The sequence below is a fragment of the Quercus suber genome, unplaced genomic scaffold, assembly GCF_002906115.3.
Source record: "Quercus suber isolate HL8 unplaced genomic scaffold, Cork oak 2.0 scaffold_132, whole genome shotgun sequence".
NCBI classification, from domain to species: domain Eukaryota; kingdom Viridiplantae; phylum Streptophyta; class Magnoliopsida; order Fagales; family Fagaceae; genus Quercus; species Quercus suber.
The window spans coordinates 577,163-602,422 of record NW_027069595.1 but is presented as its reverse complement, the minus strand read 5'-3'; the positions used below and the strand labels follow the sequence as shown (position 1 = coordinate 602,422).

Below are 25,260 nucleotides of genomic sequence, written 5' to 3'. Positions count from 1 at the left end.
TTATTTTTTATTTTTTTTTTTTAATTTTTAACTTAGAAGTTACAACGGATCCTATTTTAATCTTAATTGCATAATCTTTTGCTCAAATATGCTATAAATGAACTAAGCTATTTATGAACAACTCTAACTTGGTTCAAGAAAAAGCTTGTTTATATTTATTTGTTTGGAAAATGAGCCAAATTCAAGCCTTAAGTTTAGACTCGGTTATTAAATGAGCCAAACTCAAACATAAATACATAATAATATATTCATGAACATGAGATCTCAATTTAACTATGTAAGGACTCAATTTGAATTGAATGTTAGGTTTTCAGCCCAACAAGCCCAAACAATACATTTATAGAGAGTGGGCTGAAAGGCTTAGGTGCTGGCCGTTGATCACCATGGCCAAACTTATCTCAAAAAATGGCTAAGTGTTTTCTTACAAATGGGGGAATCCTCCTCGGACTGTGGCCGAGGAGGCCCTTTTCTTTTCCCCTCCTTTCTGGCTTTACTAGCTCTTCTTTTATAGTTTTCATCTTCCTATCTCTTGCTTCCATCTGTTGATTGCCTATTCGCCTTCCTTCTGGTCATCCATCCCATCAGAGGCCTTATCGGTACTTAAGTGGCTCACTCTGATCAACGTTATCCTGCCAAGGGGTTACCTCCCCATTAATGCGGCCAGGAGGGTTAGTTGAGCGCATTAAATGCGAGAGTGACAGCTTACTTTGGGGTTAGCCACTCCCTGAAATCACTTTTGTCAGGCCGAGGACAAGGTATCCTATCTCAATTTAACTATATATAATATTATATTTTTATATGTATACTTGTCTAAAATTATATTTATATAAACTTAAATTATATTGTATAAGCTTTTCAATAGGTTTATATGATATTAAATTATTTATAATATATTGATGATATAAACAGTCTATTTGTAGTAAAAATTTATAGAATTGGGAATAAATAAAATATTTGAATCATAGTTTCACAATATACAAGAAAAGAATAAGTTAATCAAATTGCTTATGAATAAGTTTGAATTTATTTAACAAGAAAATAAGTTAAACTTAAACATAAAATCCTATTTGATGGTGAGCTCAAGTTAAGTAATTCAAAAGTTGTAAAAAGCTGGGTAAATGACAAAAATAGTAGCATGAAAGGTGAAAACCCTAGTGAGTCACGGGGTGTTGGAATTCTAACACTTGATCTTTCTTTTTCTCCCATGCCCACAATTTTAATAATCTATTGCTTTTACATTTTGTAAACTTCAATTAGTTAAATCACCCATTCACCCCACCTCATCACCTCACTGCCCATTGAAAACAATAAAAAGGGGGCAGCCAACCATCTCGGTCCCCTTGGATACCCAAAAACCAAGTTTAACCCAAATTACAATAATACCCTTACATCAATACCCCCAGATTCCGGGTCAACCCAACAAACAAATAAAGGTTCAAGAAGACATAAGAGAGCTCAGCTTATACTACAATACTAAACTTCATACGTGTACCCTTCTATTTCGGGTACAATCAAAAAAGGCCAAAAAGTCTTAAAAAGTAGTATTTTTTATAGCCTTCCTCAATGACTAATTGACCATATGAGAGACTCACTCTCACACACATTTCACTTTATCCACCACACTCCACCACAAAAAAACAGACACACACACCCTTCTCAGTCAAAAAACACATAGTCCCAGATTACCTACCGTCCTTTCTTTCTCTGGATTACAACAAAGACAGTAACAATAACCCTTCACCAAAAAAACCCAAAAAAACAAAAAAAGTAGAGACTCAGACACAGAGAGAGAGAGACACTTTCACACTTGTTATAGTTTTATAGAGAGACTTGTCTGAGTGAAACCCCAGTTCCAATTTTTTGGGTTTTCTTTTATCCTATCATTTATTTTATTTTTTAATTTTTTACCCATTTTTCCCCCAAAATCTGATCCACCCCAGATTTTATTTTAATTTAATTTCAATTAAATTAAATTAAAAATGTGTGCTTTCTCTGATTCTTGATCCCAACCCTAAACCCCTTTTTGATTTTAGCCCCTTATATCTTTATGGCTCCAAAATCTTCAGGTAAATCTTTTTGTTGTTAAAATTGTTTACTTATTTTTGCTTATATATGTCTGATTTTCTATTTGGTAGCTCAGAAAGTGTGGAAAAGATAATGGGTATGTGTGTTAATTTGAGTAGCTGGTATTTTTTTGTTTGGTCTTGTCTGGTTAGAATTTATTTTTTTTTAATTATTATTTCCTTTGTTAGGTCTGATTTTCTGTTTGGTAGATGAGAAAGTTTGGTAAAGGAAAATGTTATGATAATTTCAGTGTTGGATTTTTTTTTAATAAAAAAAAGTATGAACTTTTCTAATTTCTAGTTAGTGAAGCCCAATGGTGAAGCTTTAAAAGAAAAGAAAAGAAAAATTGCTTAGATATGTTTGCTGATTTTCATTTTGGTTGTTGAGTGAGTGGGAGAAAGGAAAAGGGTTGTTAATAACAGAGTAAGACTTGTTATTTTCATGATTTTTTGTCCTTTTTTTTAGTTGAACTGCTTTTTTCCCCCAGTATTTTGAAGGATTATAACAAAGTGAAAATTTTGAGATGCTTATATTTTCTTTTGATTTTTCTTAATTTTCCTGACTAACAAAAGCACAAGCACATGCATCTTGCTTTAGGGTTCTGTGAGTTTTAAGCTTAATTAGTTTTTCTTACTTTATTGCCTGCAAAGTGAAAACTTGGATCGTAATTCAATATCCTTTCTTGATATTTGACATAGAAAAAACTCACTTAGCCTTAGTATTGGGTGTTTGTTTTGATGTGTTTTGAGTTCTGTATATGATTAACTTAGCTTATGTGATGATTAGAGGTTATTACTTGACAAAAAATGAAATTGTACACTTAGAATTGAAGTAGCTTCTTATATGGCTGTCTTCTCTCAAAAGGCTTAAAAATATTCCTTGTCTGCGGGATATTTATCATTATGTATTGATTGCATTTTTGATGGTGTGGGACTTCATTTTTCTGACAATGAGCCTAATGCAGGTGGTTCAGGTGTTGCTACAATGTTGTGAGCTATTTTTGACATATAACCGGCTGAGTTAGGGTTTTCTGTCAAATATCGATGGTTGCAAAGGGCTAGTGGAAGTATGGACTGTTTCCAGACTGTTGGTCGTCTAAAGGGTAAGTTTTTCAATATATCTCAATTGGTGATGACTATTTCACCTAGGCATAAGAAAACATCTATACCAAAGTTTACCTCTTTGAAATAAAATTTTATTGTTACTTGTCTAGACTTGCTCTGTGGTGCTAGTTCACTACTGTAATGCTGCAATGACCATGAGATTTCGGTGTACCTTAGGTTAATTTTTTTACTTTCATTTTTTTCCTGAAAACTTTGCTTGAGCCAGTGATATTTGAGCACAGTGTTTTGTAGTATCATGTTGAAAGTTTAGAAAGAATTATGGACTTGCAGTTTATGCCTTGACTCCTCGTTTCTTTTTAATTTCATGTTATTTGACCATTAGCTCTAGCTCTACTTCTTCTCAAAAAAAAAAAAAAGTAAAAAAAAAAAAAACTGAACTATTTGAGAGTTGTAGTCTGAGCTTTCCATGTGTAGTGAGTGAACTTTCTAAGTATTAATTCTTATCTCCCCAAAAATCTGGAATTTGCCATATGCTTCCCATATCTTGTGATGAATGATCATGTTCCTTTCGACAATTTGAGGGTGGGGGGGAATACATGCTCACACTTGTGTGCTTACACACACACACACACACATGTAGGCAATATTATGCCATTGTCAAAGGAGTTTCTGCTTTGCCGATTTATGCTTGTAACCAAATGAATGACATCCCAGTTCTCTCTCTCTCTCTCTCTCTCTCTCTCTCTCTCTCTTGCATGAGCATGGGTTTGTGCATGCATTTGTTCATTTTCCATATGGTTCATGTATTATTCTTTCCTGAAAGAAATAACATGACATATGTCACTGCTGAAGGCAAGCTTATATATTTTGCAGGTTCTCTGTGCCATCAGTTATTATTATTCATCATTTGGTTATCCAGTTTTCAAGAATTGGTGGCAGTGAAGACACTGCTTGAGCCTGTCAACGTTTCTTCCTTGTCTGAGCTAGCTAGTTCACCTAGTAGTGGACTGTTTGATCCCATAGAAATATCACCTTCTGTCATTCCCCACTACCCGAATCCTGTTGAACCTTTGCCACCAATGTACCCTGTCTTTCCAAACCGATATGAGCCAAATATAACAGGAAAATGTCCTGTAAATTTCTCTCTTATGTCAAGTCTCATGGACAAAACAGCATCTGATTGTGCTGATCCTTTGGCGGCACTTTTACAAAATGTAATATGTTGTCCACAGTTAAGTAGTTTTCTCCACCTCTTCCAGGGTTTCTACAGCAATAACTCTGATAAGTTGGTTGTCCAAGATGCTGTTGCTAATTATTGTTTTACGGATATCATTAGTATCTTAGCTAGTAGAGGGGCAGATAGTAACGTACCTACAATTTGCTCCGTTAAATCATCGAATCTTACAGGTGGGTCTTGTCCGGTGAAGGATGTTGTTACCTTTGAGAAAACAGTGAATACAAGCAAATTACTGGAGGCCTGCAGCACTGTTGATCCTCTTAAAGAGTGTTGTAGACCTGTTTGCCAGCCTGCAATTATGGAGGCTACTCTTAAGATTTCAGGAAGACAATTGATGATGGATGAGAATAAAAATATGGTAGGGGAGCTTAATCATAGTGATCCTCTTGCTGATTGTAAAGGAGTGGTTTATTCCTATCTTTCAAGGAAACTTCCGTTGGATGACGTAAATAATGCACTTCGAATATTCTCTACCTGCAAAGTTAACAAAGGTACATGAAAAGAGTTTCAGTATTTCATGAATTTTTGCAGTGCTTGTTTAATGGTATACTAGCAACATTTGATTCTGGAAATAGCTTATTTATAAGAATCTGATTTTGTCTTCCTCTTAAATGATTTTTTGCAGAATTTGGTATTGGCTTTCATTTGATCTTAATCACTATGTTTTTATTATCTAATATTGAACAGTTGCCAATGGAACTGCATGCGTATATATGTAAGTGTGTGCATGTTCATGTCTGGGACTCTGGCTTTTAACATAAGATTTAAAACTTCAGATTGTTTGTTCTAGTGCAAAACCAAAAAAGTCTTGATAAGCTGCCCAGCTATCAGAAAGAAACATGATTAGTGGTTTTTTTTTTTTTTTTTTTTTTTTTTTTTTTTTTTTTTCTGGGGGGATAAGAAAACATGATTAAACTCATTTTAAGTATCTACATAAACACTTGATTTTGAGTTTGGCTATCTGTTTTTGTCATTCTTAGTGTACTTTTGATATAATTCGAAATGTGCTGTTTCTTCTTGTGGTTTGTTATATATACTGGTTCACTTTTACTTATGTTCTACAAGTTTTTAATCATTTAACTAAATGAAGTAAACATTTCCTCTGCAGTTTGTCCTTTAAGTTTTACGCAGCCTTCGAAGTAATTGAAGCATGTCGTAATGTAGCTGCTCCCAGTCCTTCCTGCTGTAGCTCGTTAAATACTTATATTGCTGGGATACAAAAGCAAATGTTGATTACAAATAGACAAGCTATAATCTGTGCAACAGTGTTTGGGTCCATGTTACGGAAAGGTGGGATTATGACAAATATTTTTGAGCTTTGGACGTTGACTTGAAAGATTTTAGTATGCAAGGTACACAGTGATGTATTGTTGATCTTCTAGTTCTGTGCACTTGATTATCCCTCTATTTTATCTGACATAGTACTTTTTTTCTGTTTTGTGGATCTATGTTTGCCCTGGAGCAGTATTTGGACAAGGTTTGCTACTATTTTTAATTCCTTTCTTCTACCATCGTCCTTATTATTTTTATGGACATAGTACCAATTCATTCCTGTTTACTTATGAAAAAATGATCAGTGTTAATGTTCTAACAATTATTTAGTATTTAGAGTTATTTAGTATTTGTTACCTAACAATTATCTTGGTTTTCATTAAAGGACTTATATTAATGTCAAATGTTAAGAATAGGTTGAATGATATTAACCACCATTTGAAGTAATTCAAGAAAAATTCCAGTGCACTTTAGAGTTTTAGGGTGGGTTTTCTGTTTCCATTTAACAAACATTGATGAAAGTGGTCATGTATAAAAGAGTCAGCATGCATAGAAGTTCTAAAGAAAATGAGTGATGTAATAATCTATCATTTTGGTTTTTATTAACAGCAGGGTGTCTACTTCGAAGCTTGCCTGATGATGTGTTATTTGACAACGCAACAGGCGTCGGCCTTGTATGTGACTTGACTGACAACACTGCAGCACCGTGGCCTTCGTCATCCTCAATGTCGTCCATGTCTTTTTGTGCACCTGGTAACTGATTGGAACAGCCTGATTCTTATCGTTTTATTTCTTCATAGTTCTAAGAGATCGATATAATTGACAGTGATTAGCATAATTGCAGTTTCTTTTATTGTCCATATCCTTATTGCTGTTTTTGAATTCTGCAGAGATGTCATTGCCTGCACTACCAACATCACAGACTTTAAAAAATCCTGGTGTGTACCATTGCTTTGTGCAATTTCTAGCTCTTGTGAATTTCCTGTCATTTGTTCCACTCGTGTAAGCCTTAAACAAGGCCATATAAAGGAGCAGAGAAAAAAATGTGCATAAAATAAATAAAAGAAGGCTGGCCTCTTCAACAAAAAGTTGATGTGATAAAAATAAACCTTGGCTTTTAAGAGAAAGGTGGAGCTCTCTGTCCAAAAACATTTCAGCCAGCCCAAACAACACACACACACACCACACCACACACATATATATGGGTAAAATATAGTTGACACCCTGAGGTTTAGGCTTAATGCCAACATGGTCCAAGACTTTTTAATTGACCAACTTGGTCCTTAATTATTGTGAGAAAGAGGAGAAAAATGAGTAGCGGTTAAGGAGCGAAGTTGGGTTTAGGACCAAGTTGGTCAGTTTTGAAAAGCCTTGGACTTGACTGGTATTATCCTAAACCTCAGAGGTGTTGTCTGTATTTTACACTATATCATATGTGTGTGTGTGTGTGTGTGTGCGTATTATTTTATTTCTTGAGAAAAAGCCCAAAGAAATATTATAGATGAAAGATGGTTGATGCTTTTTGAAAATGAATGTAACTGTTGGTGTTTAACATTGTAGACGTTAGAATTAACAACGATTCATATAAAGCACAAAATTATATATGGAGAGAAATAACATCATTTGCATTAATAGTTTTGATCATTTGTCGTGTATTACAAAAAGCAAAAGCATAATTAAGATTTAAGTGTCGCAAGAAGCAAAAGCATATCAATTTGATGAGGCAACTAGTCTTGGTAAGATTTAAGTTCCAAATTATACATATTGAAACTTCTTTTACAACAGAACATCATTCAATAATTTTCTTCAAGATCAATATTTTGCCAAGCCATCTTTTTGATTATATGACCTACATATGTTCATCAATACTTGTCAAATATCAATGTAACCGAAAATTAAGAACTATTTAATAAAGAAAATTTTCATAATTAAGATTTTTAAACTCCTATAAATTTATAGAACAGATGACTGAAATGAGTTTTGGGCTTAATGGTAAATGACATCAGGTCTACTGTATATTTAGCATGCATGAGAAGTATATTGAAGATGGGTAATCTAATGGTAGTCAACAAAATATTTAGTCTCTTGTAAGTGTTACACTAGGTAACATGTACCCAGTATGTACCTAAACGTTCTTCCTGGGCATTTATTGTGGTCTGCATTTTGTATGGTTGGTGAGACAACATGATAGAAAATGACTTGCTGCTAAAACTACCTTAGGCTGAATTAAGCGATTTAGAGTTTCAATAGCTCCCCTTTTTTCCCATAGATAACATTTCTGACTTATAATTATGATGCTATGTGCAGGCTGTCGAAGTGGTGAGTTAGAAATGCTGGTACCCATTTTTTCATTTTTTGTTTTCACTACATTGTTGTTCTGAGAAGCTTTAGCTTGGGTTGAGCTGGTTTGAGTTAAGGGTTTTTGGAAATTGATTTTGTGTGGATTTTGCATGTATATTTTGAATAGCCTCCATGTATAGCAGCCTCTCTCTTCTCTCTCTCTCTCTCTCTCTCTCTCAAGCATAATGCCAGGTTAAGGGACTGATAAAACTATGGTTTAAATACAATTCACTAACATATTGCAATGTTGTAGAAGGTCCTTGGCGTTTTTTTTTCTTGGGTATGTAGACATGCCTTGGGTGGTACTTGAACAAGGGCCTTTGGAGGAACAGCTTGCAAATGGGAAAAACATCATATGGGGATAACGCTAAAAGTGTGAAGGTGATTAGGATGTCCATTTGTTAATCCTTGGGTTCTGGATGAAAGTTTGGCAACAGTAGCAAGCATATGCATCTCTAAAACCCAACCAACAAAAATATAAAAATGGATATTGCACTTCAAATTATTATTATTTTTTTTTAATCTATAATTTCCCTATATCTTTAGAAAAAGTGTCCTTGATTTTGATGAATAGGAATATCATATCCAAGATGTTAAAGAGTTTTTATTTTCCCGATAAAAGTTAAGATGATCAAGATTTTAAAAGAACCTTTATCACTAATGCTTAGCAAAATATTAATATTCCTTCCTGCTTATAAAAATTTTACGCATTTCCCCCTTTTAGATGTCTCAAAAACGTTTTGTGGATAAAAAGTAATCATTCTTTTTGTATACTTTTGCTACCGTTGCAATGTTTTAATTTACTTTTCTAATTTGAAATAAAAGAGGAGAAAATATTAAAAATTGCATAAAGCTAAAGGAGGTGAAGATACCAATTTTTTTTTTTAAAAAAAAAAAAGGTGAAAATCCCTTTTATTACTATTATTATTATTATTATTATCTTTAAGACTTATTTATTAAAAAAATTCAATATATAAAAGCACCTCCTAAATGATCTTCTAATTTGAAAATTTGGAATTAGAAGCTCTGAAGTTTTAGAAATACTCAAATTGATACTTCAGTCTTTCATCTTCATAAATTCTATTTTTATTGAAAAAAATATATTTCAGAATATATTTATAAAAGATATGTTTTTAAATTAAGATTTAATCAAATATTTATTTCTCTTATGCTCTTTCTTTTACCGAGGGAGACATTTAGATATGGAAGGACCAATTTAGGTATTTCTCAAAGTTTGGGCTCTTCTAATTTCAAATTAGAGAAATAGATGGTCAATTTGATTTTGACCTGAAGTTCAGGTGTGTTTTTTCATTTTACCTTTTAAAAAAAAGGTTTAAATTACAAATTTGGTTTAAAAATCAATTGATCTTTCAAGTAGTTGTATCAATTTACTCAACTTTCAAAGTAAAGTCAATATAATTCTTGAGTCGGCACTATTTAAAATTTTAAAAAATCAATTGATTTCTCAAATAGTTGTATCAATTTACTGGACTTTCAAAATCAAGTCAATATGATCCTTGAGTCTCCTGGCCATTTAAATTTCAACGAAATAAAATAATTCAAATTGACTAGGTTTTAAAAGTTTAATTTTCATCCTATTTATCATGTAAATTAATTTCTTAAAAAGTTAAATAGATTCAAGGTTTAAGTTTGGACTACATAAAAATTAATAATAATAAAAAACTAATTAATATTTTAATCTAATGATAAAGAGAAATTGACTCCTTCGATTGGTATGTATTTATCTCAAAATTAACCTAAAATTTTTGCTAAAAAAATAAAGAAGACTTTTTTGAAAATTAAACAAATTGTAGGTTTCAAACTTTCAATTAACTCAACTATTAAAAGTTTCTTATTATCAAATTGTGGAACTCAAAACTAATTGACAAAGAACAATTATCATGAATGAGATATTATAGGTACCCATATATCCTACTTCTATCTATGAAAAGGAAAATAAAACAAATTGAAGTTTTAGCCATCTTAGAGCTATGAATAACAACGCGAAAATCAAACACAAAAAATGAACATGCGCCATATTGTTAATAGCAAATAAAAAAAATAAAATAAGGTAAGTGTTTGACCAATCCAGGATCAATGAAAGCTTGTTTCAATTAAAAAAAAAAAAAAAAAGCTTGCTAATTTTTTTTTTTTTTAATAAGGAAAAAGAAAAAAAGAGTCAAATTTTGTGTGTACGTACGAAGCATTATTCAATTTAACGGCTCTAACGGCTCGGCTTCTAAACCCTTCCTTCCTTCTCTGCCTGAATTCAAACCTAAACCCTAACCCTCTCTCTCTCTCTCTCTCTCTCTCTCTGTGAAACCCTAAAATCAAGCACGCATATGGCCACTACGGGCTTCTACCAAACGAATATCGATTCGGTTTATTCACAGATTAAGCACGAAGAGAAGCAGATCAGACTCAATAGAAGGTCAGCTTCTTCTTCTTCTTCTTCTTCATTTATTTATTTATTTTTTTTCCGGCTTGTGAGTGAGAAAGTTTGTATTCTTTTTTACTTTTCTAGATGTAAATTGCGGCATTTGATTTTCTTAATAATGGGTTTTACTTGTAAAGGGATTTTACAAATTGGGTGTTAAATAAATTGATGCTTTATTTATGGTATTTTATTAATGTACACCAATGCTTAATAAATTTTCTGTATTTTTTTTTTTTTTGGGGGGGGGTGGGGGTGTTGTGAATGAGAAAGTTTATATTTATATTTAATTTATTTTTTATTTTTTTTGCTATGTAAATTGAAGAATTTGAATTTCTTAGTTATGGTTTTACTTGTAAAATAGGGATTTTTGTGGTACATTATACATACTGTTGTTTATAATTCATTACCCCATTTTTCTTCTCTTTAGTTTGTGCATGATTTTATCATTCTTTTGGATCAGATAGTTCTTGTATGTGCTAAATATGTGAAATAACATGCAGATGGTTGGTGGGGCTTCCTACATCCAAATCTAACCCAAAGAAATTTGGAGGACCCAATGTCTTGAAAAATAGGCAAGTGCAAGAAATTTTCTTTATATTGCTGCTTGTTTGTTTTCTGGTCGAAGCCCAGTTTTATTTCACAATAATAAATGGTTTTGGTGTTGTCTCCTCAGGTCTTTACCCGAGTCTTTGCTTAGGGAAGATGATGTAAGTTATTCTATTTCAAAAATGGCGCTATCGTTTAACATTTTTTTTCCTTTTTTGGGATCCTTATATATTTACTTAGATTACTTGATATGGATGAAGATCTAAAGCATATTATATTATTCTGTGAACTCTACGAAGATATAACATTTTATGTTCTACGTAGACTATTAATGGGCCAGTTTAATAAAATCTTTTCTATGAGACTATGAAGGTTTCTATATGCTTGCTATTTCTTTTTCTTAGTTTAGGATTGGTTTGGTAATAGTGGTGATTCATGAAGCATATATAAGGACCTATATTGATTGAGTTTAAAAGGGTTTTAAGGTTAGCATGGATTTCTTACTTTTTTTTATTTTTTTTTTATTTTTATAAAATTGCTAGTGAAATTGCTAAATAGGTTGACCTTCAAAATCTTTTATTATTATTATTAGTAAGCTACTCTTTTTGATAAGAATTTTATTAGTTAGTTGCTCATGCAGTAGGTTTTGAACTCACGACTGGGGTCTCCACCTGTTCATATTGGGGGAAACACCATTTGAACCAAAGCTCATTGGTGACCTTCTAAATTCTGTGGGCTCATAAAAGTGAAATAGGTTAAACCTTGTAACTCCCAGCCATTTGGTGTAATATATATTTTAATGAATATATATATATATATAAAGATATTGTAGAAGGAGGATTAAATTATAAGTAGAAACATTACTTACATCAGTCATTTTGAATGTAATGAAACTACATAGGAATTAATTGAGAAGAACTCACTCATTCATTTGTAGTACCTTGGATAATATCTCTTTGTTCTCCCTGTTAGCATTTAACGTTATGCATTGCACCGTTGGATAAGCAATTTTTTTTTCTCAGTGTTTTACTAAATTATTTTTAATAATCTTATTTTCAGATATTCTATGAGAATGTAAAAACACGCGTTGAAGAAGCCTTTGGAGCATGTAAAGTCGGAGTGCATAATGCTACTAAAGTTGATTTGGAAATGTTTGACACCCACAATTTAACAAGAATAATTTTCTCATGCCTTGATGAATTGAATAATAGAGGTCTTTACCTTCTTACTCTGATACTTACAGGAGGCTCAGTAAAGTTTGAGAAAACTCGTTGGAAGATGAAGAAGGTAATTGGAGATCATATTCCAAAAGTTCTTAAAAGCCAAAATCATAATCATCATCAAATGGAAATTTATAAGCAGCTATCCCAAATTCTTAATGATCCGCAAAATTTCCGAAAGAAATGTGTGACGTTTTTGACTCCCAGATCCCAGTTTCATCATACTGCTGTAACTAATGTCCTGCATGGATTAGAGAACTTGCCTATTGAGATCCTGATTGCAATGAACAGGAAGCTTAAAGGTTCCAAAGTAAGCATGCCTCAGTTGTCCACTCGCAAAAGTGGATGGAATCGAAAAGATTTAATTATACGAGTGAGGAATACTAGTGAAAAAATGCTTTCAGAACTTGGTGTAGGAGATGAGCTACAAGAGCCATTAGCCAAAGCAATGGCAATACCAGGCTTATTGCTGAAGATAACACCAGGTTTTCAAAATTCCTCCATAACAGATTTCTATCCAGTCTCTTCAGAAATAAGAACCTTGCAGAATGAGATATCGAAGGCTATTTGGTTACTAAAGACAAGGGTTAGGTTTTCAGAGTTGAAGAACTTGCAGCTTCTGCTAGACCCAAGTGCAAAAGTATCAAATCGGAGTTTACGCACAGCAATAAGGAAAATGTTAACTGTATATCTTGTTGAGTGCAGTGATATGGATACCATTCCAAAGTCGCTATTGGAAACTCTTGCTGTTATTAATAGGTATTCTCGAAGTACACTGCTTGGATGCTTCAGAAAGGAGGAAATTGGGGAGGAAATTGAATTAGAAACAGAATGCATATTGAATGTCAGTGCCCAGACAAAGCAGATTGTGTTAGATTTGCTGCCTGACCATGAGTTTGATGAAGATTTTACTGATGCATATATGGAGGAACTAGACGAAAGTGAAGATGATGACAATGATGATAATAGTAGGAGCTCTCAGAGTAGTAGGTCTCACTGTATGGATTCAGATTACCATGTTGAAAGTACCGCAGATTCGATGCCATTTGATTACAAGTCAACTACATCTGCAACTAAGGAGAATGGATCTTTCTGTTTCCTTACACCTGGAAACTGTTTAAATGGTGCTTCTGTTGAGAGACCTGTACCTAAGGAATTTACCAGAGTGGATTCTGTTGATCCTCTTGGTATCATTTCCTCTCCATTCAGGGAATCAAGATCACTTAGCAGCACAATTAACATTAATATGAACCAACACAATGGTGAAAGCATGAGTGAATCCAACATGCATAGAACAAAAGGAATTGATTTTTGCCCACCTTTTTCACCAAAGGAAAGGTCAGGTGAAAATTCTATTGAGAGACATGATACTGAATTTGACTCTGGAGTAGATAATGCAAACCCACCTCCTTCTGTTTCTAACTTGTCATGTGTGAATCCAAAAGCTACAAATGGCAAGCAAAGTACATGTAAGAACCAGTACCTTGCCATCCAAGAAGTTTGTGATGAAACAAGTATGGTTGCCTATAATCTCATTGGTCACATGCTGGAGGAGTTTGCACAAGTAGAAGGCTTGGATTTGGACTGGAGAGATACTTTGTATCTCAGAGGTGATAATTCAATTGAAGAAGATTCCAAAGGTATGCAAAGTACCTTTTTTAGATTTTGGTTCTTTCCAACTGAGATCTATAAACAACTGAAACAATTTTCCTGTGGGAACAATCTCTCCATGGCAGTCATTTTTTTACTGTTGTTGTTACTACTTTGCTTGCCATTACATCTACAGCATGATTTGCATATATTTAAAAGACAAAATGTGACCTAACCTGTTGTGAGTGCTCTTCCAAGAAGTGCCAAAGAAATAAAGAAATTCCATGAGTATATGATACATATTACAAATTTTGTGGATCTATTAAATTTGAATTCTTTATTAAGACTTACTCTAATGGGGGATTCTAAAATTCAAAATTATCTGCTATGGCAAACAGGTTTCATGTTGCCCACAGAAGTTATAAGAATCCTAAGTAGATCATTTCAGCGCGGGATTTCTAAGAACAAAAAGGAACTGAACAATGTAATAATGGATGTTTATATATTATTGCTTGTATAATTGAAAAGCCCTTGATCTTTGACATGCTTCAGAAATTATTGGCATAAATGTTTAATAGTTCAAAAGTGTGAACAGTATCTTTTGTCAAATATATAGTTAAACCAATCCTGTACTGATATGTCATGTTCACATCTCTCTTGTTTCTCACCTTAATGTTGCTTTCCTAAAGCACCAAGGGAACTGGAATACCATTTCATTTGTCTAGTTCTTTTATTTATTTATTTATTTTTATTATAATTTATTTTTTATCACTAAAAGGATGAAGTAGCTGCTAACTGGAGGATGGTTGGTGGGTGGTGGGTCTTGAACCCATGACCTTGCCCTTAGAAAGGGAGGAGATGCCAATAGAGCTAGAGCTCATTGGCATTGCCACTAACTTGTGATGGGAAATTGTTGCTGGTATTATACTTTATTCCAATAAACTGTATTTAAATATGGTAATCAGAGAAACAAATATATGAAAGAAAAAAGGGGTATTGGAATTGGTACAGTTCTTTCTTCTTTGTATAAGATTCTCTATATACAAGTAACACCTATCTCTGCACAGTCCAATGAGCCTATATGTCCTGTTTTTTAAACCTTTTCTCCTTTTGGCGCTATGCAGCTTTATCAAGGATCTTAAATTACAGTGATTGCTATAGTATATTCTAATAAAATGATTTCCTTGAACTTGTCACAATTCAATGTAATGGATTTAGTTGTTAAGCTAGCAAGTCCCCCCCATGGAAAATTTGTTCATTATTTTTCTCTGAGCCCTTGCATGACCTTAAGCACTTCATCTACATATTTTTATATGTCGGAAGGAAGGCCAATGGTCACTGGATCTTGTCTGGTTTCAAATTTTCAGTTAATGTTTGTTCTGCTTTCCTTTTTTGCAAATAATTAACCAAATATTTTATGATGTTTCCCATTTCAATTTCCAGAGGAAGAAAAAGAGAAGCCTGCATCTAGGGCTGATAATGGAGGTTCAGTTATTGTTAGGGTAGTTGAAGAGCTAATACCTTCCTTTCCTAAGAGGTGTGTTGCTTCTTCATTTTTGATTTGCTAAATAAATGTGGGATGTTTATTGTGTCACTGTTTATGTTAGCGCTAATATAGTTGCTTTGAATGTTTACTATTTTGTTCAAATGCCAACAATTAAACTTTTTTTTTCAGCTATGTTGACTTGTCTAAGTCTTTTTTTTTTTTTTTTTTTTGCATGACCTTAAGCACTTCATCTACATATTTTTATATGTCGGAAGGAAGGCCAATGGTCACTGGATCTTGTCTGGTTTCAAATTTTCAGTTAATGTTTGTTCTGCTTTCCTTTTTTGCAAATAATTAACCAAATATTTTATGATGTTTCCCATTTCAATTTCCAGAGGAAGAAAAAGAGAAGCCTGCATCTAGGGCTGATAATGGAGGTTCAGTTATTGTTAGGGTAGTTGAAGAGCTAATACCTTCCTTTCCTAAGAGGTGTGTTGCTTCTTCATTTTTGATTTGCTAAATAAATGTGGGATGTTTATTGTGTCACTGTTTATGTTAGTGCTAATATAGTTGCTTTGAATGTTTACTATTTTGTTCAAATGCCAACAATTAAACTTTTTTTTTCAGCTATGTTGACTTGTCTAAGGCTTTTTTTTTTTTTTTCATTATTCAAATCAAAAGTTGTACCGAAGTCAAGTAAACGATTATTTTGGCTAATTTTTTTCCTGCTTATTGAGCTTATTTGACTTATGTTTTAAGGCTTTACTTTTTTAAGGTATGGTTGTACCTTTGCCTAACTTAGTCTTTAAGCCCAATAAACCAATGAAAATGAGCTATTGATTACATTGTAAAGTGTCTAGCTGAACATGCTTAAATTATAAAGAAGCCATTTGTTTCATTATACTGTAGAGTCTTTAACAATATCATAATAGTTTTTTGAAATATGGGGGCTGATGTTTTTTATGACTGTAGTGGAATGGAAAGATTGAAGATATTGATGGGCTTGTGATAGAGTATTTTTAGGAGTTGGTGGTACCTTTTTGAATACCCCCGAAGAGTTGTTCTGAAGTGCATTTTGCATATGTTTACAAGCTTGCCCTGCTCCCAAACATGGAGGTGAGTACGTTGTTGAGAAAGAAGCTTATCTTCATGATCATATAAGAAAAAAAAAATGACTCTTATCAATTTCATTTGTGACCATACATTACCATTGATATCATACAATCTCAGTTGTAGCAGCCTAACAGATGACTTTCGCACAATGATACAGGCCACCCGTCTTGAGTCTTGTGGGTTGTGAGCTTTATCATGCGATTGCGAATCCTGTATAGAGAAGTTACCCATAGTTAATCTTGTGGACATTCAAACTGGCTCATTTCTAACACTGCCCGGAAAAGGAAGATGTCATAGGTGCCTTCATAAGAGCTGATATCATGATTTAAACTTTAAATCCTATTGCTGTCTGTGTATAATGAGAAATTTATGCTGTGTATCTATTCATTTATTATTTGTTCGTTTGTACATGCATAATAAATAATTATGCTCACTGGATGTACAGCCGATTTCAGTATAATTTATAGCAGTTGCTTTTGAATAATTTATTTTTTCTGTTCAACAAAATTTGTTAAACTTTAGAATCTCTTGCTTGTCATCAATGACTATGGTGATAGTGGTGTTGGATGGCAGTGGGATGATTCACTGGTGGCACTTTCACAGTTACAAATAATTCCAATATATGTTTATGAATGACTATATTTCTTGTTTTTGTTTCGATTAAAAGAACTTTATTTACTTGTTTGTTAGACATATATATATATATATATATCAAAAAGATGGAGTGTGACATTTATTATTGCTATACACTTTTGTTAAGCCTTATTAGTGGTTATGTCATCATTTTTTCTTTCCATCATTTCTTCAAAAAATATGTATATAAATATTAATGTATGTAATAGTGCATTATGCCTTAATTCATTCTCAAAGCTAATTATAACTTATTAATAATGATATAACCTCACTTTTTATTAGCATGATTTTACACATTCCTGAACCTAAATGTAACTTATAATAGAAGCTACATGTAATACAAACACCTTGGGTGAGGACACCATTTATTTAATTATAGTTTATACTCACCCGAAAAAAAAATAAAAATAAAAAATAAAAAATCTAATTCCACTACTATTTTCATATCTATATGCTAATGTAATATTTAATGCTAGGTTGAAAGGTCCAATTCCGCTTATGCTTAGAGATCATATGTCATTTTCATCAATTTCAAAAGGGTTTTTTTTTTTTTTTTAATATAAAATAAGCAAAAGCACCTTTTAGCCTCTATATTTTCAGGCGATTCTTATTTTAGTCCATACATTTTATTTTTATTGCTTTTAGTCCCTATTTTGAAAAACACTTCCCATTTTAGCCCCTGCCATTACATCAAAAATGAAAAAAACTGACATAGCAAACGACAAAAATAAATAATACTAAACTAATGTTCATATGGCCTAAATTAATAATAAAAAATATTTTTTTGGCATTAACCACGTTAGTATCTAAATTAAAAAAAAAAAAATTAATTTATTAATTTTAACTAAATAAAAAAAATTAATAACAAAATAAAAACTAAAAATAATATGAATTGAGATCTTAAATAAAAACACAAACTCAGATCCAAAAACATAAACCTAAAAAAAAAAAAAAAAAAAAAAAAAAAAAAAAAAACCTCAAACGCACTTCAAAAATAACAGTGACTCTCTGACTAGGGTTACTCTTCTCTCTGAATTTTTTCTGCAATGAAGCTCGCAGGGCTGAAATCAGTCGAGAACTCCCACGACTAGTCGATATGGGCGGCCACGTGGGTCCCAGCCACCGAGACCCGACCCGCTTTGTTGATGACCGGGTCACTGGACGAGACTGTTAAGCTATGGGGCTCCGACGAGCTGGTCCTGGAGCGAACCAACACCAGGCACAGCCTGGGAGTGGCCAGCGTGGCGGCTCACCCCTCGGGACTCATCGGCGTGTCGGCCTCACTCGACAGCTTCGTGCGTGTCTTCGATGTCGATACCAACGCCACCATCGCCACTCTCGAATCTCCTCCCTCTGAAGTCTGGCAATTGCGCTTCAATCCTAAGGTTATTTTACCATTTTAACCTTTCATTCTTTTTTTTTTTCTTTTTTCTTTTTTTATAACTGGATTTGTGATCTCGGACCTGAGTATGTGTTCTTGTTGTTCTTGTCCAAGACATACTTAGTATTCAATTCATATAATTTTTAGTTTTTAATTCTGTTTTTAATTTTTTTTATTTAGTTAAAATTAATAAATTAATTTTTTTTTAAATTTAGATGCTGACATGGCATTTTTTAATGTCAAAAAATACTTTTTATTATTAATTTAGGCCAAGTGGATATTAATTTAGTATTATTTATTCATACCGTTTGCCACGTCAGCTTTCTCTATTTCTAATATAACAGCAAGGACCAAAACGAGAAGCGTTTTTCAGGATATGGACTAAAAACGGTAAAAATAAAATGTAGGGACTAAAATGAGAATCACCTGAAAATGTAAGGATTAAAAGGTGTTTTTCGCCTATATAAGTGGTTTTCCTAATATACCTTTTTTGTGGTATACCAACTTTCTCTACATGGTACTAAATTCAACTTAAATAAAACCTTCAACAAGCACATTGAATCACAAACGCACACATAATAATTTAGTAAAAAATATTAATATTATAACAAATTTGATTGATATTACTTCAAGAAAAAACCACTTCCATCACATTGAAATACATTACTTACAATAGATTATGGTTTATATCACTTTATTATTGTAATTATTATTAATTTTTTTAGTTATGTTTACTAATTACTGCTCGGCATTAGATTCACTTCAGTCTATTTCAGTTCAGTTTGGTCCACTAGGTTTATTTTTGTCCAATTTAGTCCATTTTAGTTTAATTTAGTCCATTCAGTCCGTTTGGCCTATTTTGGTCCACTTTAGACCAATTCAATTCTCGGTCCACTTTGGTGTACTTATTTAAAAATGGAAAAAGATATTTTTGGGTTGAAAGTAGTATCAATGATTTAAGTAATATCAATTGTAATTATATAATAATATTTTTAAGAGAATGAAAAACAACGCGCGCACTAAGTGACCCTTTTTTTTTTTAGGTAAAGTTTAATAATTTCTATCTATTATAATTTGGAACTATATCTTTTTTAATTTTCAAAAAAATAAAAAGGATAAACTTTAAACATAGTAGTAACTGTAATTTCTTTTTTGAATGTGTGTTTGAAAGTGGTGTATTGATATAGAGAAAAGTTTGGGTAGGAAAAATAAGATATACATGAGGGAAAAGAAAGCTAAATTTTAGAAGTTTTCTTAGTTTTTTATTTTTTAAATAAGGGGTGTTTTACTTTTATTCGGATGAAAAGAGAATAAAAAAATGCTAAAATTTAGGGAATAAAAAGATTTATATGAAGGGAAAAAATCATAAATTTTAGGAGTTCCCCTTTAAATTCAAAATGAAATTTGTTATTTAACATTTATGACCATATTTCTAAGGGACGTTTTTTTTTTTTGAGGGTCCCTTTAAATTCAAAATGAAATTTGTTATTTAACATTTATGACCATATTTCTAAGGGACGTTTTTTTTTTTTGAGGGGGAAATTTGTAAATTCATTGAAATAAACCGGCTAAATCAGCCTGAAGTACATGAAAAACTTGTGGTGGGGTTTCCTCCATCCACACTAAAAAGTCTTGAATGTTAAGTTCATATTTGGCCAAACTATGAGCAACACTATTACAATCTCTCGTTACATGAGAGTACAGTAATTTTTCAAACGAATAGGAGTAGTACTTAGCATCATTGATCAAAGGTCCTATGTGAGACAAGGAGCTCTCGGAATCTGTCAAAGCGTTCACCACCAGCAATGAGTCACCTTCCAAAACTGCATTTTTCACGCCAATTTCTACAGCAAAAGACAGCGCCAGGCCTGCTGCCATAGCTTCGACTTCACTGCTACTGTGCGCTTGATTGACCACCTTGGAACAAGATGCCAATACTTGACCCATGTTGTCTCTGATGACCACGCCGAGACCTGACTTGTTGGTGCCTGAGCAAGTCGCGCCGTCGAAGTTTATTTTCACCAAATCCGCTGGTGGAGGCCTCCATATCTTCTTGACACGAGCTGCTCTCACCGTTGTAGGTACCTGACAGGCTAGGAATTCACTATACCTGTCCTTTGAGAGCTGAACGATCTGTTGGAGTGATGTGGAAGGTTGTCTGAGCCGAACCTGGTTCCTTTGTGACCAAATAGACCACATAATCATCGCTGCTAGGCCCACTTCCGTTTGTTGTTGCAGCAGTGAAGTTACAAGGTCTTTGAAGTCCGAGAAGCTTGATTTTCTTCTTATATGCTCCAACCCAGAAGATGCCCACACCATGTTCAGCTCTCTACACTCCCATAGTGCATGCAAAGGTGTTTCATGCTCAGGTACCCTTCATTAATGAGGGTATTTTTTAGTCACAACAAAGTCTAGTTCAAAGAGGAGAATCCTCTTATAAATAGTATATATATATATATATATATGCAAAGTTGAGAGAAAATCCAATTAGAATTCAAGTTGGAATTCAATTAGAGTCTAATTTTGTGCCACGTGTCCCATCTAATTTAAATTTTAAATTTTTTGTGCCAAGTAAATTAATTCTATGTGAAAATTGGATTTCAATTAGAGTTTAATATTGCGCTACGTGTCCCATCTAATCTAAATTTTTTTAATTTTTGTGCCAAATGAGCTAATTTAGTGTAGAAAACGAGGAGTCCAATACAAATAAACCATAAAAGAACTAATCATATAACTAATCCATAGTTTATAGAAAACTCAATTATAATCAAAATTGGATTTTACTTTTGTTAGCTTTCCATACAGATTAAATTGTTTAAAATTTTGATATTATTTTTTCTCTAAACTAATGAACATATTTTTTTATACAGTTTCTATTCAGATATTTTTATACGAAGATATTGAACATAACAAACTATAATTGAGTTAAACGATCTCATATGCCTATCTCCATTCAATTTAAGATATATTATTTGACCAATTTATTATTTTATTTTGTGTTGTATTTAGTAGAATTCACAGACAATATTTGTAAATTGATATTGTATATGTAGATCTAATAGTGACTTTCAAAATTATATACAATAACAGTAATATAATGAGAAACTTAGCATAACCAATATCATGAAAATTGCAAGAAAAAACTATTTTAGTACCTCTAAGTGTACTGATCAAACTATGTCCTATATGTTTAATAACTCAAGCTAATATCAATAGTACCACTACGATTTTTCATTCCTGTGCGTAAGCATAGGTTACATACTAGTATATATAATACATAATAATAATAGTTAGAAGAATATATACCACTTCAAAAAAAGAATAAAGAATAAGACCAATAAAAAGAACACCAAATTAAAATGATAAAATTATATATTTGTAAAAATAGAGATAAAAATTACTTTTAAAAATTATTTAATTTTTAGGAAAAACAAATTATCTACTATAAAATTTAGAGAATAAATTTACATTATACCACATCTTAACATCATATACTATATAATAAAAGTTGAACTTAGAAGCCATGATTATGCCAAGTGGCTACTTTCACTAATTAGTAAATTAATTTTATGTTATTTGTTAGGATATATTTCCTCAAATTAAGGAATAATATTTAACAATTGTTAAATTTAGGTAAAACTTTATCATTCAAATTTCAACAAATTTAAATTATATTCAAACTAAAAGTCTATTATAGAAAATAATATTAAACTTAAATCTCAAACAACAACCCACGTTTTCTTTCTCAAAAAGAAAGAAGAAAAAAGAAACCATGTCTTTACTTCTACTCAAACTAAAAGTCTATTATCTATATTTTAAAAATAACTAATTAGTAAATTAATTTTATACATTTAAATTTCAAAAAATTTAAATTTTATTCAAACTAAAAATTTTGTATATTATAGAAAAAAAAAAAACTTTTTGACTTCTACTCCAACTAAAATTCTATTATCAACATTTTAAGAACAGTTAAATAGTAAATTAATTTTATATTATATGTTATGATATATTTTCTCAAATTAAGATATAACATTTAATAACTGTTTAATTTAAATAAAACTAAAGTCTATCAGCAAAATTTTCTAAACTTAAATCCCACACAACTTATGTTTTTGTTTTTGTTTTTGTTTTTTTCCTCAAGTTGCATCTTATTAACTTAATATTTTATTAGGATATTGAATTACATGACTCTTTATTAAGGGATAATATTTACAATAATTTAATTTAAATAAAACTTTATCATCTAAGTTTTAGAAATTTAAATTCTACTCTAACTAATAGTCTATTATCAAGATTTTCGTGTGTATATATATATATATAGTCATGGCTTTTTTATTTAATTTCTTTTAACCAATAAAAGCATCCCTATAATTAAATCCTACACAATACACCTCATGTTGTTGTATGTTTTTTCTTTTTCTTTTTCTTTTCCCAATATGCAACTTATACTTATGTTTTAATCTAATAAGTTCATATTATTTATTGTTCTTTGCTTTTGAATTTGTGTGTAAGATATTAATATTATGCCAAAAGAGGTTTACGATATAAAAGCAAACTAATAGACACTTATATAAGTTCTTGATTCTCTTATGTACGTTTTTAAAAGTTTTTTACATTCTCAAATTTTGAACTCTTTTGTGTATATTTTGATTTTTTTTTTTTTGGTTATTATATTTATTTTGTGAGTGTGCTAATTTTTTTAAATATAACTCAAATAGGAATGATCAAATTCATTTCATATCTCATATTAAGAAATTAACACAAAGTATAAAGAGAATTTTCATATATAAAACTAGATAAACACTGATAATGTCCAAACTCTAAACAATTAGAACTTAAAGCAATTTTTTATTAAAATTATTTACTTATTTTATAATTTATTATTACTATTTATTTAATAATTTTTTAAAAAATAGCTAATAATGTTCAAAAATTAGTAGGCTGGATGATCTGGACTTTCACGATAGTTGAATGACCTTAGAAGGAAGAAAGTGACTATCGAAGATGACTAGGGTGAACCGGCCATGAACCCTCTGACAGTTAGGTCAATTTTCTCTCTAGAATACAAAAGTAGTGAGTGGATGAATAGTAAAACGTACCATGGTTGAATGAGGCTTGGTTCCTTTTATAGAGAGTTTGGAGTGGGTCTACTTGTTAGGTGCCACTATCATCGTGGGAGATATGTGGGCTTAGATGGGGAAAGTGGAGAGAATTTCGGGGAATTCATCCCACATTCCGAAATGAGGGTTAGTGGTGTAACCATTTGATGTTATAGAAAACAATTAGAAATTTACTAAGTATTTATTGGTCGTCCATACTCTATCATGGTTTGGATGATCATCTTTTCTTTGGACGACAAATTGCTATTGGACGACTAGTGACATGCTTTACTTTATGTTTGTGACGCATACTTCTTCTTTCTCCTTTCTTTAGGCTATTTTAGACCTTATTGGTCTTGGACGATTCTTATGGACGAAGAATACTTGTTATTGATCACCATCAATAGCTTATATATGAATCTTCATCAAGTGTCTATTTGAGATCTATTTATTGTGCTAAAACTAAAAACTTTTTGATAAAAATATTGTAGATAAATGTAAAAGTTAGCTAAAATAGTATAATGGGACTCATGAATAGTACCAAATAGTGCAGTTGAACTCATGAATAGTAGTAAAAATAAGCTAAATAGTAAAATAAGTTGAAAAAAAATAATATTTGCCAAACGGACACCAAGACATGCATCGCATGGGAATAATACTAGTAATTATATATTTTCACGCAATGCGTGAATCTGTAACTACTAAGACTAAATTGTAAATTATACTCTTAAAGTATTAGATAATTTTAATTTTGTCGGTTAAAGCTACAAAATTTTAATATGCTCCCCTAAAGGCTAAAGTTACATAGCATTTGGATTTGCTCTTTTTCTCTATTGAGAGTAGATCTACCTATAGCAAAGGAGTAAGTCTCGACGGTATTAGATAGGGAGCTTTCTGAATAGTGGGATGAAGGAGCACCTAATGAGTTAGGGTGGCCCCATTCTGTTTTACCAACCTTAGGTAAACTCTAAATATAGTCCTAGATTGGGGTTCAAGACTCAAGTGATAGCCCAACAGTTATGACATATTTTGTACTCTATATCTGTAGATCAAACCCCACCTTCCATTATTCCTACTATCTATGTGTTAAAAAATATACAAGTCATTAAATTTCACATTATATTAAAAATCAATAAAAATTTTAATTTTAAGATCTAATAAAATCATTTTTAAATTACATTATGTGTGTGTGTATATATATATATATATTTTTTTTTCCAGATTCAAAAACACCACAATAACTCGTTGGGTGAAACTGATTCTGATTATCTTGGATGTGGGTTCACGTGCAGTGGGGTTTTGAGGTTTGTTGGATACTCTATATTAGCTAAGTGTTTTTTCTTTTTTTCTTTTCTTTTCTTTATTTATTTATTTATTTACAAGTGCTACTGTAATGGAAGAATTTTATCCTAATTTCTTGATTTGCTGCGACCTGCTTGCTCCTACGGATCAAGTCATGGTGAATAGATAGATTGATAATTACAGCGAGTACTCTTTGATCTTTATCAGGCATGTCTTTCCATGCAGCTTTTGTGGATTCTTGTTTGTTAATTAGGATTTTAATAGTGAGAGATGAGATTCAAGGAGTTAACCATTTTTTTTTTATATGAGATTGTGTGTGTTTCCAAAGAATATCACGAAAAGAAATTGGAAAAATGAAAATAAATTAATAAATAGTTTTTATTTTTATTTTTATAATTGATGTGGACAAAACAATATCGTTTTAACTGCATCAAAACTACATTGTTTATAGTTGAGATCATTTAACGGAGAACTAG

General features: G+C 31.8%; 3 protein-coding genes and 1 long non-coding RNA gene across 5 annotated transcripts; 3 read left to right on the top strand and 1 right to left on the bottom strand.

Annotated features, from left to right (window-relative positions):
- Nucleotides 1-1,607: 1,607 nt before the first annotated feature.
- On the top strand, nucleotides 1,608-8,137 carry LOC112023523 (uncharacterized GPI-anchored protein At1g61900). The gene is given in 10 exon segments (XM_024056128.2): nucleotides 1,608-2,066; nucleotides 3,029-3,166; nucleotides 4,002-4,856; nucleotides 5,474-5,497; nucleotides 5,500-5,682; nucleotides 5,685-5,717; nucleotides 5,831-5,842; nucleotides 6,247-6,390; nucleotides 6,528-6,575; nucleotides 7,945-8,137. Coding segments are annotated over 9 exon segments (1,407 nt in total). The 5' UTR covers nucleotides 1,608-2,066; nucleotides 3,029-3,132; the 3' UTR covers nucleotides 8,019-8,137.
- Nucleotides 8,138-9,597: 1,460 nt separating this feature from the next.
- LOC112023537 (uncharacterized) lies at nucleotides 9,598-15,374 on the top strand. 2 transcript variants are annotated; one of them, XM_065776380.1, is made up of 5 exons: nucleotides 9,598-10,408; nucleotides 10,915-10,986; nucleotides 11,088-11,121; nucleotides 12,020-13,820; nucleotides 15,214-15,374. In XM_065776380.1, exons 1-5 carry the CDS (start codon nucleotides 10,320-10,322, stop codon nucleotides 15,336-15,338), a joined length of 2,121 nt encoding a protein of 706 aa, XP_065632452.1. In that variant the 5' UTR covers nucleotides 9,598-10,319; the 3' UTR covers nucleotides 15,339-15,374. The 2 variants fall into 2 exon arrangements, with proteins under 2 accessions (XP_065632452.1, XP_065632453.1); XM_065776381.1 differs by lacking the exons at nucleotides 9,598-10,408; nucleotides 10,915-10,986 and having other exon boundaries at nucleotides 11,104-11,121; nucleotides 12,020-12,068; nucleotides 12,204-13,820.
- A 183-nt stretch (nucleotides 15,375-15,557) lies between these two features.
- Nucleotides 15,558-16,853, top strand: LOC136061526 (uncharacterized). Its single transcript, XR_010630077.1, has 3 exons — nucleotides 15,558-15,745; nucleotides 16,229-16,372; nucleotides 16,527-16,853. It is a non-coding gene; the product is annotated as an uncharacterized LOC136061526 (long non-coding RNA).
- Nucleotides 16,854-19,934: 3,081 nt separating this feature from the next.
- On the bottom strand, nucleotides 19,935-20,702 carry LOC136068756 (uncharacterized). The gene has a single exon (XM_065776284.1). It carries the CDS (start codon nucleotides 20,700-20,702, stop codon nucleotides 19,935-19,937), a length of 768 nt encoding a protein of 255 aa, XP_065632356.1.
- Nucleotides 20,703-25,260: the final 4,558 nt, after the last annotated feature.

Coding starts and splice junctions, on each gene's coding strand:
- LOC112023537 (XM_065776380.1), top strand. CDS start 10,320: ATGGCCACTACGGGCTTCTACCAAACGAATATCGATTCGGTTTATTCA. Junction 10,987..11,087: donor CCCAATGTCTTGAAAAATAG/GCAAGTGCAAGA, acceptor TTGTCTCCTCAG/GTCTTTACCCGAGTCTTTGC. Junction 13,821..15,213: donor AATTGAAGAAGATTCCAAAG/GTATGCAAAGTA, acceptor TTCAATTTCCAG/AGGAAGAAAAAGAGAAGCCT.
- LOC136068756 (XM_065776284.1), bottom strand. CDS start 20,702: ATGGTGTGGGCATCTTCTGGGTTGGAGCATATAAGAAGAAAATCAAGC.